The sequence below is a fragment of the Hylobates moloch genome, unplaced genomic scaffold, assembly GCF_009828535.3.
Source record: "Hylobates moloch isolate HMO894 unplaced genomic scaffold, HMol_V3 SCAFFOLD_14, whole genome shotgun sequence".
In the NCBI taxonomy this organism is placed as follows: domain Eukaryota; kingdom Metazoa; phylum Chordata; class Mammalia; order Primates; family Hylobatidae; genus Hylobates; species Hylobates moloch.
Genome location: NW_026652289.1, coordinates 68,394,702 through 68,408,511, shown reverse-complemented (window position 1 = coordinate 68,408,511; position 13,810 = coordinate 68,394,702). Strand labels below are relative to the sequence as shown.

Below are 13,810 nucleotides of genomic sequence, written 5' to 3'. Positions count from 1 at the left end.
ATTAAAACAAGAATAGCTGCCAGCTCCTTTTCCACATAGAAAATTATGACATTCCCTTTGGATATATTTAGGTTCACAGAAAATAAAAATCAAATTTGTTTATTTAGAAGAACCATTCTTCTGGTTCATATTAACAACAAAATTCTTCCTTACAGTGTTTTTTTTTTTCCTTCCTTTTTCTGAGACAGGGTCACGTTCTGTCATCCAAGCTAGAGTGCAGCGGCACAATCAAGGCTCACTGCAGCCTCCACCTCCTGGGCTTAAGTGATCTTCCCACCTAAGCCTCCCAAGTAGCTGTGACTAGGACTACAGGCACATGCCACCATGCCAGCTAATTCTTTTTGTATAGATGGGATTTTATTATGTTGCCCAGGTTAGTTTCAAATTACTGGGCTCAATCTTTCTGCCTTGGCCTCCCAAAGTGCTGAAAAAATAGGTGTGAGCCACCGTGCCCAGCCTTTTTTTTTTTAAAAACAGTGAAAGTGTAATACTCCTGCTGTCCTTCAACTTAGAGTGCCTAGTTTTGTTTTTTTAAACTATGGTAAAATTTACCATCTTATCCCTTTTTAAGTGTAGAGTTCAATAGTGTTAAATATATTAACACTATTGTTTACAGTGACCAGATTTAAAGGCTTAAATTTAGACTGATATTTAAAAACTCTACTACAAATATATGTGTGTGTATATATATAGTTATTATTTAAGTAGTATACTTTATTTATTCATTTTTTTTTTTTTTTTTGAGACAGGGTCTCGCTCTGTCACCTAGGCTGGAGTGCAACGGCATAATCTTAGCTCACTGCAAACCTCCACCTCCCGGGTTCAAGCGATTTTCCTGCCTCAGCCTCCTGAGTAGCTGGGATTACAAGCGCCCACCACCACGACTGGCTAATTTTGTTATTTTTAGTAGAGACAGGGTTTCACTATGCTGACCAGGCTGGTCTCAAACTCCTGACAGGTGATCCACCCACCTCGGACTCCCAAAGTGCTGGTATTAGAGGAGTGAGCCACCACACCTGGCCTGTTTAAGTAGTATACTTTAATTTTCTGGTAGGCTCAATGAATGATGGTAGGGTACAAGCTGGGATGATACACAGGTCTTACTAATAAATTTGCATGAATGAGTGAAGTATCCAAACATGAACTCAGAGTTGAAATTTATCATTTTGTGGCTGGTTACCACAAACATAATGAGCACAAGTTCACTTGACTGAGTTTTAAAGGGCCATTCAGACTTTTAGGGACCAGGATAACTCCTTAAACACTATTCTCTCACAAGCGAAATCAGTGGGTCAGTTCAAACTATTATGTGAGTAAAATGTAATGATACAATACGGTAGTTGGATCGTTAAAGAATATAAATATACATAAAAATATACCATAATACACAATTTTGAGATGTTAGTTTTTCTACTATTTTAATGCATGATGAAGAAAAGACCTGTGGTTTTTAAATTGGTAACACTGACAGTTCCGAATGCTTTTGGTGGAATCATCACACATTTCAGAATGCTGCTATTGCCTATCACTTGGCAGTTTACACAAATGTTAGTTGTTCTTTTACCTCTGTGAAGAGACGGGCATCATCAGAAAGCATATTATAATCCTGCGCACATTTCTTTGCAGAATTCTGCAAAAACTTTAGGAACTCAGTAACTTCTTCGTTCACATGTTTTTTCATATCCTGATTTTTAAAAAAGTAGACATGTCTTGGGATAAAAAGTTTCATTAAAAAACAATCACATTCTTAATCATTGCTATAATAATTTGGACTTAAAGAATAATTAAAGTATCAAATCCAAAGCAGAAATCAAAGAAGTCAGTAAAAATTATTATACAGTAATGATAAACTGCTATTAAAAACTCCACAAAATAGAAAAGCAAGTGACTAAGACTATACAATACATGCTCAGGAATTGAGAAGTTGATTTTATAAAATGCCGTAAAAAAAAATTTTTTTTTAATTTTTTGAGATAGAGTCTCACTTTGTTGCCCAGGCTGGAGTGCAGTGGCACGATTTCGGCTCACTGCAACCTCTGCCTCCCGAGTAGCTGGGGCTGGCTATATAGGCGCCCGCCACCTCACCTGCCTAATTTTTTGTATTTTTAGTAGAGATGGGGTTTCGCCATGTTGGCCAGGCTGGTCTTGAACTCCTGATCTCAGGTGATTTACCTGCCTCAGCTTCCCAAAGTGTTGGGATTTACAGGCATGAGCCACCGCACCTGGCCTCAATTTTTTTTAAAAAGACATACATCCGAATAGGAAAATGAGCAAATAATATAAATAGGCAAGTTACCAAAGAAAAAATAAAAATGGCTTATACTCATATGGAAAATGCTTATTGTCATTAGTAATCATAAATTAAATTAATGTAAAGCAAGAGATCATTTTTCCCATTTTAAATTAAAGGCAAAAAAGGTAATGTCCAATATTAGTGAAGATAGTTTTTTCTTTTTTTAAATTTGATTTTGATTTTCTTTTACCTTACCCCTGTAGGATTAGAGAAGATAGTTTTTTCAAAACCTGTCATACAACAGAGGTACAAACAAACTGGTTTAAACTTTTTGCAGAACACTGTATGCATGTATAACTGCAGATCAAAGCTTTGAAAACACGCATAGGTTTTGATCTGGCAGTTTTATTTTTAAGAATTTATCTTATGGAAACTATCATTGATATGAACAAAGATTTTGCTACAAAGATGTTCAGCACAGCATCATTTATATAATTGAGAATTTGGAAATGTCTTCATTGAAGTAATTACACAATAATTTAAAATCGGTATGATCTACCTAAAATTCTACTGCTAGTACTTAAGATGAACTGGAGCGAGACATGCTCAGAAGTAGAGCAAAATGCTTGAACTATAATGGAACCAACAAAAGAATTAAAGCACCATTGCTCTGTCAATCGATCTCCTTAAATTTTCCATTTTAAAAAAGATGATGGGACCTAAAAACATAAACGTAAAAATATTTCCTAATTTTTATTATTTTTTCCTGAAACTGAAGAACAGAATACATACCAAGTACTGCAAGTAGTCATTTTTATTTATTCCAACAGCTTTGGAATTTGCAGGAATCTTTGCGTATTTAACCAACAAGTCCACATAACTCCTCTGCTCTCTCTGTGAGAAACGAGAGAAACGAGGATAAGGAACTCTTGGTTTTGGAAGAAGAACCATTCCAATTGTGGTTTTAACTTTTTCCTTTGCTTGAGTTGCTGAACTAACTGCCGGCTCATTTTCTACAGAACTTGCTGAGGCATTCAAATTTTCTCCTATACGTCTGGAAAACAAAATATAATTTACAAATATGTGCTTTTCACATGAAGATTACTATCATGGAACTTCATGATTCTCAATCACCAGGGAGAATATAGCGTGATTAACAGAGTAAACTCTGGATTATTATCTAACTCTGCCACCTGCATTTTGATGTTTAGCCATTTAATGTAGATTAAATATTCTGTGGGATAGGATCACAATGCAAACTTACCTTCAATTATGTGATGGAGAGGAAGAGGCATACTTATTCAATTTAGAAGTTTTTTTCCCATTAATAAAGAGGGGAAAATCATTCTTGCCAATTACATATGCAGGTACTTTATGTTTACATTTTATTACAATTTGAGTTTTTAATACTTAAATTCATTATGAAGATTTATCAGTTATTATGGTGAATAAAAGCTACTAAGAACAGAATGTAAAGGAATCACAAATTTGAGATTAACAAAATTCATTGAGATTCTAAATGTTCTGATTTCCTCTGCTTATCTCAAAAATTAAGAAAATTCTAACATTATGCACCATATTTTTTGAAAGCAGTATTGGTTTTGGAAAAGTTGTACAATCCTCTATCACTCTGGTACATGGCTGAGTTCGTGGAAATGACTTTATGCTTTTCATGGATGCCAAAGAAAAATCCTGGGGTATCTTTAATGAAATGTACCAGAAGAGAAAGTAGTGAGTAGCTTCAGAACCTGTTACCATATTTGTTTATGGAATGTGTGAAGGTTGTTAGAATCACAATGGAGTCACCAATGTTTAAAAATCCCTAATATTATGGAATACTATGCAGCCATAAAAAGGAATTAGATCATGTCCTTTGCAGGGGCACGAATGGAGCTGGAGGCCATTATCCTCAGCAAACTAACGCATGAACAGAAAACCAAACACCACATGTTCTCACTTATAAGTGGCAGCTGAAAAATGAGAACACATGGACACAGGGAAGGGAATACTCATGGGCGTGTTGTGGGGTGGGGTTGGGGTAGGAGGACATTAGGAAAAATAGCTAATGCATGCTGGGCTTAATACCTAGGTGATGGGTTGGTAAGTACAGCAAACAACCATGGCACATGTTTACCTACGTAACAAACCTGCGCATCCTGCACATGCACCCTGGAACTTAAAAAAAACAAAAAACAAAAAACACAAAAACCCTGATAATTAGAGCTAGTGAAGGCCATGAAGACAGAGTTCTCATGTTTGAATTCCTGCTAACAAAATACTTCTGCAAGGGTATTTGTTCAGGAACTGCTGGTCCTTGGATTGGTGTCACCTTGGTTATTCATCTTTCAGAGATCAAGTATAACTATTTCAAAACAATCAGACAATCCTGATTTTTTCCTTTAAAAATCTTTGTCCTCCTTTACCTCCCTGAATACGCACATAGTTTACTATGGCATACACACTCCCACTGCAATGCTTTACTCCCAAATAAATTTCTTTTATTTTAGAGAGTTTCTGTTACTTAGATTCACAAATGCTACCCCTGCTTTTAAGAAGTCACCTTATCCAAATTAAGGTATATGAACACAACTTCCTTATCTTATTCATAATCCATCTCTATTTTTGCTATTCAGTTATTGTAATCTACATTTTAAATAAGAGGCTTTAGAACTGCATCAAAAACTATACTTCCTTGGCCTGTACAACTGTAACTTCTACCACCGTAACTGTTCCTATAACCTGGCTCCAAATTACACAATAATCCACAGAGGAAGGGAAACTAGAGAAAGATGGACGTCTGCTGACTCATTCTTCATTCCTCCATTTGTTAATATTTATTAACTACCATGTGCCAGCCTATGCCAGGTACTGGAAATACAACACTAAGTACAGTACCATCTCCAATCTCCAGGACATTATAACCAAGTGCATTAGACAAGTCAAAGAAGAAGAAAGAAAAGTAGATATGTACATCAACACAATCGGACTATGGAGAACTTAGGTTTCCAAAGTGAACATACCAAATAGGTGACTGAAGAGAATCCTAAGAACATAATGATCAGGGATTAAGGGAAAGAAAGAGAAGAGAAAATATCCATAGCAGTGGTTCTCAATCATGACAGTTTTAATGTCCCCAGGGCATTCTGGAAGCCTGTAGGTGTATTTGGATTGTCACAAAAGAGAGGGGATTAAAGGCATTCAGAAGGGGGGAATACTAAATGCCTGCAATATGCAGTACTATCCTGCACATTTTAACAGTCCCCTTCAGGCTTTCTCTTACCAGGTACAAATAGGTCTAGTCTGTTATTATCTCTTACCAGGTACAAATAAGTCTAGTCTGTTATTATTTATCCTAATGGTACATTTTATTTTTCCTATGATTATTTTATGGTACGTTTTATTTTCTCTTAAATACTTTAAATGAACTAAAATAAATGAACTATTCATTTTAACTGATGCATCTCACTACCTCATTATATCTCATAATGCAGTAGTCTCTATGAATTTAAATATTAAAAAATAAATTATTTCACACTTATTGGTATAGGATATACTTGTTTTTAAAAATTATATCTATTAATTTCATTTTAAGCTAGTAAAGGAGGTATCTTATTTCTTATAAATACCTGTCATAAAAAGTGGGTGGGTATCAGTCTGATACGGCTGAGAACTACTAATTTAGATCTGCGTCTGGACAAAGGGTGAGTTACATTCCATCCAAAACTACTACTGATTAGTTTTAAATTAGCTTTATAATACTAGAATAAATATGGCAAAAATTCCAAAAGATGACAACAGTATTTTAGAAAATACGTAGGTCCCCAAATAAAGCAAAAATATTTAAGACCACTCTCTCAGAGCTAAACAATGGATAAAAAACTACTCAAAGAGCTGATAAGGGAATGGGAGGAGAATTTTGGAAATTAAAATTAGGATGCTTAGGTTGGCTCTGAAAATAACACAGGTAAAAAAAGACATAGCTACTAAAGTTTCTCCAATAATTGTATAAAAATAAGCATATTTTAGGTTAACAAAATGAACATTAACTGCTGATCTTGGGAGAAATGTATTACAGCAAATTGACTTCTCACTAGAAAACGTCTTGAGAGCTATTCAAACCTAACAGTATTGTGTCTGCACTCTTAACAATACTGCTTCACAGCTGTCTCTCTGAATATGAGAACATGTCTGTCCTTGTGCCACAAACTGGCAAATTTAATTAAGCTGCTGCAGCAACAAGATGCTGACTCAGATATGCCAGATTAGGAATGTCAAGAAATTCTAGCAGTTTAAATTGGCTACATTCAGCAAAGAATGAAATGGTAGCACATCAAGATCATTTCCTTGTGCAGTGCTGTCAAAATCTTCATCAGGGTGTAAACCAAAAGCATCTGACAGGGTTTCTCTATTCACGTATACAGCATTATATTTTATTTTGGTTGATGGTTTGAAGTTTTGCCCCTGCATTTTGTCAACTACCCATTCTCCTTTCTCAAAGTTGTTAAGAAAAAAAAAAAACAAACAGGGCAGAATCCAAAACTTTAAGTTTCCTATACTTTAAATACTGGTTTGGTAGCTTGTTTAAAAGTAGCATTTGGAAATGGTGGTTCTAGTCTCCATTTCAAGTCTACTACTATCTTCTGAGTTTGATTTATTTTCCTAAATTAAATGTGTTAAAGCTTTATATATATATATATTTCCATTTAAAGCTATTCCCCCCTTGTTTGCTTAAAACTCAGTTACGAATATCTGCAAACAGAAACTTTAATTAAAAAAAAAAAAGGTAATTGTTTACAGTGGCTATTTATACATGAATGGCTCATGGCGCATTTTAATATCTTTTATTTTCTTGGGGGACTTTCCAAATATTCTATAATTTTTTTCATGCTTCAAAGAAAAGTAACACAATATTAACTTTTTATATAATTCATTTGTAAAAACACTATTCAAGTTGTTCTTTCATTTTACAAACACTTATGGAGCACAGAGAGCAAAAGGAAAATTTTTTTTATCTTGAAATTAATAGAATAAAAGGCCTTGTTTTTCAACAGGAAAATAGTTGTAAACAATAAAGCCTGAATAATTGTAATAATTATTACAGTAATTAAGATTTATTACACTAATTACTATAACAATGACTGTAATAATTCTTAATAAAACAAGGTTAGGAAAAAAGACTAGAAACATCATATCAATAACTTGTGTATTTTTTCTATAGTACAAGGTAAATTATACTAATAGATTATTTTGTGCTCTATAGAAATCTAAAGAAAATAAGGATATTCTAAGAAAAAATATTTTAGGAATTAGGCATGCCCAACTTCCAGCAAAATGCCTTTTTCCTTGTACAAAGCCAGGCTATAACACACACCTGGGATATGCTGAACAGAAGCGGACTTGAAAAGAACTGTAAAAATAAACTGGGCACACTGGTGTGCACCTATACTCCCATCTATTCAGGTGGCTGAGGCAGGAGGATCACCTGAGCCCAGGAATTTGAGTCTAGCCTGGGCAACATGGCAAGACACTAAAGTGAAAAATAAAATGAGAAGCAGTGGCAAGACGAAGATTAATACTAGAAATTTTTAGTGTAAAAAGACAAAGGCTGAGACAAAAGTTCAAATAAGTTGGGTTTTTGTTTTTTTTTAATTTGCGATAAGGTCTCAAATTTTGAGATGGGGTCTTGCTCTGTTGTCCAGAAGTGCAGTGGTGTGTTCATGGCTCACTGTAGCCTTGACCTCCCAGGGTCAACTGGTCCTCCTACCTCAGTTTCCCAAGCAGCTGGGACCACACGTGCATGCCACCACACCAGCTAATTTTTAAATTATGTGTAGAGACAAGGTCTTGCTATGTTGCCCGGGCTGGTCTTGAACTCCTGGGCTCAAGTGATCCTCTCACCCCTAGACTCCCAAAGTGTTGTTATTATAGGCATGAGCTACTGTGCCCAGCCGAGATTATTTGAGTGTGTATGTGTGTGTAAGAGAGAGAGAGAGAGAGAGACAGAGACAGAGACAGACAGGGTCTCACTCTGTTGCCCAGGCTGGAGTGCAGTGGCGTGATCCTGGCTCACTGCAGCCTCAACCTCCCTGGACTCAGGTGATCCTCACCTCAGCCTCCCCAGTAGCTGAGACTGCAGGCACACAACCACCACACCTGGCTATTTTTTGTATTTTTATAGAGACAGGGTCTCACCATGTTGCTCAGGCTTGTCTTCAACTCCTGGGCTCAAGTGATCCAGCTGCTCTGGCCTCCTAAAGGGCTGGTATTACAGGTGTGAGCCACCTACGCCTGACCTGAGATGATCCTTTTTTTTAAAGATAGACATATGTTCTCTAAATCCCAGGACAATAGGATTTATAAGCATTTTTTGATCCAAATAAACAATGGCAATTCTTTAATTGGTAGTAAGTTTTAACAAATTAGTTATCCTCAAAAAAACTGTACAAGTTGAATAACAAATAGTTTTTAAAAATATCCATAGATGTACATACATAAGGGAGTCTATTGCTTTAACTTTGTACATTTGACATCAGCACAGACATTATAATTATGCACTTTGGCAAGAGGAAAGTTGCTTCTAAAACTGCCTCTTTAAAACGTTTATTTTGAAAAAATTGTCTCTTTTTTTTGTAGACAGGATCTCACTCTGATGCCCAGGCAGGAATATAGTGGCACAATCACAACTCACTGGTCTCAAACTCCTGGGCTCAAGTGATCCTCGTGCCTCAGCCTCCTAAGTAAGGCAATAGGTATGTGCCACTACACACAACAAATTATTTTTGGAGAGACGGGGTCTCAATTTGTTTCTCAGGCTGGTCTCAAACGCAGGCCTCAAGTCATCTTCCTGCCTTACCCTTGCAAAATGCTGGGATTACAGGTGTGAGCCACTGAGCCTGGACTAAAATTGTCTCTTTAATACAACTTCTGCTTGTTTTTATGTAAACTTATGCATTCATTTGATGGAATCAAAAAAGCACTTTTTTCTTTAATGCTTTTTAATCGCAATCTGGCAATATCTATCAAAATAAATATATATATGTACCCTCCACTGACAGGAGTTTATCCTACTTATACAAGCACACGTAAAAAGGATGCTCACTGTTTCTTTTTTTTTTTTTTTTTTTTGAGACGGAGTCTCGCTCTGTCGCCCAGGCTGGAGTGCAGTGGCGCGATCTCGGCTCACTGCAAGCTCCGCCTCCCGGGTTCACGCCATTCTCCTGCCTCAGCCTCTCCGAGTAGCTGGGACTACAGGCACCCGCCACTATGCCCGGCTAATTTCTTTGTATTTTTAGTAGAGACGGGGTTTCACCGTGGTCTCGATCTCCTGACCTCGTGATCCGCCCGCCTTGGCCTCCCAAAGTGCTGGGATTACAAGCGTGAGGCACCGCACCCGGCCAATGCTCACTGTTTCTAACAGTAAAGGAATGGAAACAAGCTAAATATCAACAGAGGTCAATTTAAAAATTATATACACCCAACTATAGAATACAATACAGCTATAGGCTGTGCTTGGTGGCTCATGCCTGTAATCCCAACAAGTGGAGTAGGATGTGCAGTAAATGGAAAGTTTTTAGTCCTGTTTTTAAATCCATTCTGCCAATCCATCCTTTGATTGGGGAGTTTAATTAATTTACATTTAAGTTGATAGGGAAGGACTTCCTATTACTATGTTTTCTGTATGTCTTACAGCTATTTTGTTCCTCATTTCTTCCCAGTGAGCATATACAAGTCTTTAAAGAAGTCTAAGTATAAATGAGAGAAGAGGTAAGAAAGTAATCAGGACAGAGTGGAGCCAAGATGGCCGAATAGGAACAGCTCTGGTCTACAGCTCCCAGCCTGAGCGACACAGAAGACGGGTGATTTCTGCATTTCTGTTTGAGGTACCCGTTTCATCTCACTAGGGAGTGCCAAACAGTGGGTGCAGAACAGTCGGTGAAGCGCACTGTGCGCGAGCCAAAGCAGGGCGAGGCATTGCCTCACTCTGGAAGCGCAAGGGGTCAGGGAGTTCCCTTTCCTAGTCAAAGAAAGGGGTAACGGATGGCACCTGGAAAATCGGGTCAGTCCCACCCTAATACTGCGCTTTTCCAACGGGCCTGGAAAACGGCACACTAGGAGATTGTGTCCCGCACCTGGCTTGGAGGGTCCTATGCCCACGGAGTCTCACTGATTGCTAGCACAGCAGTCTGAGATCAAGCTGCAAGGCGGCAGCGAGGCTGGGGGAGGGGCGCCCGCCATTGCCCAGGCTTGCTTAGGTAAACAAAGCAGCCAGGAAGCTCGAACTGGGTGGAGCCCACCACAGCTCAAGAAGGCCTGCCTGCCTCTGTAGGCTCCACTTCTGGGGGCAGGGCACAGACAAACAAAAATTCAGCAGGAATCTCTGCAGACTTAAATGTCCCTGTCTGACTGACAGCTTTGAAGAGAGTAGTGGTTCTCCCAGCACGCAGCTGGAGATCTAAGAACGGACAGACTGCCTCCTGAAGTGGGTCCCTCACCCCCGAGCAGCCTAACTGCGAGGCACCCCCCAGTAGGGACAGACTGACACCTCACTCGGCCGGGTACTCCTCTGAGACAAAACTTCCAGAGGAACTATCAGACAGCTGAATTTGTGGTCTCACGAAAATCCGCTGTTCTGCAGCCACCGCTGCTGACACCCAGCCAAACAGGGTTTGGAGTGGACCTCTAGTAAACTCCAACAGACCTGCAGCTGAGGGTCTTGTCTGGTAGAAGGAAAACTAACAAACAGAAAGGACATCCACACCAAAAACCCATCTGTACATCACCATCATCAAAGACCAAAAGTAGATAAAACCACAAAGATGGGGAAAAAACAGAGCAGAAAAACTGGAAACTCTAAAAAGCAGAGCACCTCTCCTCCTCCAAAGGAACGCAGTTCCTCACCAGCAACGGAACAAAGCTGGATGGAGGATGACTTTGATGAGTTGAAAGAAGAAGGCTTCAGACAATCAAACTACTCTGAGCTATGGGAGGAAATTCAAAACAACAGCAAAGAAGTTAAAAACTTTGAAAAAAAATTAGAAGAATGGATAACTAGAATAACCAATGGAGAGAAGGGCTTAAAGGAGCTGATGGAGCTGAAAGCCAAGTTTCGAGAACTACGCGAAGATTGCAGAAGCCTCGGTAGCAGATGCGATCAGCTGGAAGAAAGGGTATCGCTGATGGAAGATGAAATGAATGAAATGAAGCGAGAAGGGAAGTTTAGAGAAAAAAGAATAAAAAGAAATGAACAAAGCCTCCAAGAAATTTGGGACTATGTGAAAAGACCAAACCTACGTCTGATTGGTGTACCTGAAAATGACGGGGAGAATGGAACCAGGTTGGAAAACACTCTGCAAGATATTATCCAAGAGAACTTCCCCAATCTAGCAAGGCAGGCCAACATTCAGATTCGGGAAATACAGAGAACGCCACAAAGATACTCCTCGAGAAGAGCAACTCCAAGACACATAATTGTCAGATTCACCAAAGTTGAAATGAAGAAAAAAATGTTAAGGGCAGCCAGAGAGAAAGGTTGGGTTACCCACAAAGGGAAGCCCATCAGACTAACAGCTGATCTCTCTGCAGAAACTCTACAAGCCAGAAGAGAGTGGGGGCCGATATTCAACATTCTTAAAGAAAAGAATTTTCAACCCAGAATTTCATATCCAGCCAAACTAAGCTTCATAACTGAAGGAGAAATAAAATACTTTACAGACAAGCAAACGCTGAGTGATTTCATCACCACCAGGCCTGCCCTAAAAGAGCTCCTGAAGGAAGCACTAAACATGGAAAGGAACAACCGGTACCAGCCCCTGCAAAAACATGCCAAATTGTAAAGACCATTGAAGCTAGGAAGAAACTGCATCAACTAATGAGCAAAATAACCAACTAACATCATGACAGGATCAGATTCACACATAACAATATTAACTTTAAATGTAAATGGGCTAAATGCTCCAATTAAAAGACACAGACTGGCAAACTGGATAAGGAGTCAGGACCCATCAGTGTGCTGTATTCAGGAAACCCATCTCACGTGCAGAGACACACATAGACTCAAAATAAAGGGATGGAGGAAGATCTATCAAGCAAATGGAAAACAAAAAAAAGGCAGGGGTTGCAATCCTAGTCTCTGATAAAATAGACTTTAAACCAACAAAGATCATAAGAGACAAAGAAGGCCATTACATAATGGTAAAGGGATCAATTCAACAAGAAGAGCTAACTATCCTAAATATATATGCACCCAACACAGGAGCACCCAGATTCATAAAGCAAGTCCTGAGTGACCTACAAAGGGACACAATATCCCACACAATAATAATGGGAGATTTTAACACCCCACTGTCAACGTTAGACAGATCAACGAGACAGAAAGTTAACAAGGATATCCAGGAATTGAACTCAGCTCTGCACAAAGTGGACCTAATAGACATCTACAGAACTCTCCACCCCAAGTCAACAGAATATACATTTTTTTCAGCACCACACCACACCTATTCCAAAATTGACCACATAGTTGGAAGTAAAGCTCTCCTCAGCAAATGTAAAACAACAGAAATTATAACAAACTGTCTCTCAGACCACAGTGCAATCAAACTAGAACTCAGGATTAAGAAACTCACTCAAAACCGCTCAACTACATGGAAACTGAACAACCTGCTCCTGAATGACTATTGGGTACATAATGAAATGAAGGCAGAAATAAAGATGTTCTTTGAAACCAACGAGAACAAAGACACAACATACCAGAATCTCTGGGACACATTCAAAGCAGTGTGTAGAGGGAAATTTATAGCACTAAATGCCCACAAGAGAAAGCAGGAAAGATCCAAAATTGACACCCTAACATCACAATTAAAAGAACTAGAAAAGCAAGAGCAAACACATTCAAAAGCTAGCAGAAGGCTAGAAATAACTAAAATCAGAGCAGAACTGAAGGAAATAGAGACACAAAAAACCCTTCAAAAAATTAATGAATCCAGGAGCTGGTTTTTTGAAAAGATCAACAAAATTGATGGACCGCTAGCAAGACTAATAAAGAAGAAAAGAGAGAAGAATCAAATAGATGCAATAAAAAACGAAAAAGGGGATATCACCACCGATCCCACAGAAATACAATCTACCATCAGAGAATACTACAAACACCTCTATGCAAATAAACTAGAAAATCTAGGAGAAATGGATAAATTCCTCGACACATACACCCTCCCAAGACTAAACCAGGAAGAAGTTGAATCTCTGAATAGACCAATAACAGGTTCTGAAATTGTGGCAATAATCAATAGCTTACCAACCAAAAAGAGTCCAGGACCTGATGGATTCACAGCCGAATTCTACCAGAGGTACAAGGAGGAACTGGTACCATTCCTTCTGAAACTATTCCAATCAACAGAAAAAGAGGGAATCCTCCCTAACACATTTTATGAAGCCAGCATCGTCCTGATACCAAAGCCTGGCAGAGACATAACCAAAAAAGAGAATTTCAGACCAATATCCTTGATAAACATTGATGCAAAAATCCTCAATAAAATACTGGCAAACCGAATCCAGCAGCACATCAAAAAGCTTATCCACCAT

General features: G+C 38.4%; 1 protein-coding gene across 8 annotated transcripts in view; it reads right to left on the bottom strand.

Annotated features, from left to right (window-relative positions):
• The window catches only part of ICE2 (interactor of little elongation complex ELL subunit 2), a 68,512-nt gene that overhangs the window by 45,654 nt on the left and 9,048 nt on the right, over nucleotides 1-13,810 (bottom strand). For 7 of the 8 annotated variants that reach the window (XM_058427248.1, XM_058427249.1, XM_032175271.2 and 4 more), the window contains exons 4-5: nucleotides 3,026-3,287; nucleotides 1,565-1,684 (exon numbers count right to left, since the gene is read on the bottom strand). In XM_058427248.1, coding sequence (XP_058283231.1) covers nucleotides 1,565-1,684; nucleotides 3,026-3,287 — 382 coding nt within the window. The remainder of the gene's footprint in view (nucleotides 1-1,564; nucleotides 1,685-3,025; nucleotides 3,288-13,810) is intronic. The other variant, XM_032175272.2, reaches the window with a different exon arrangement.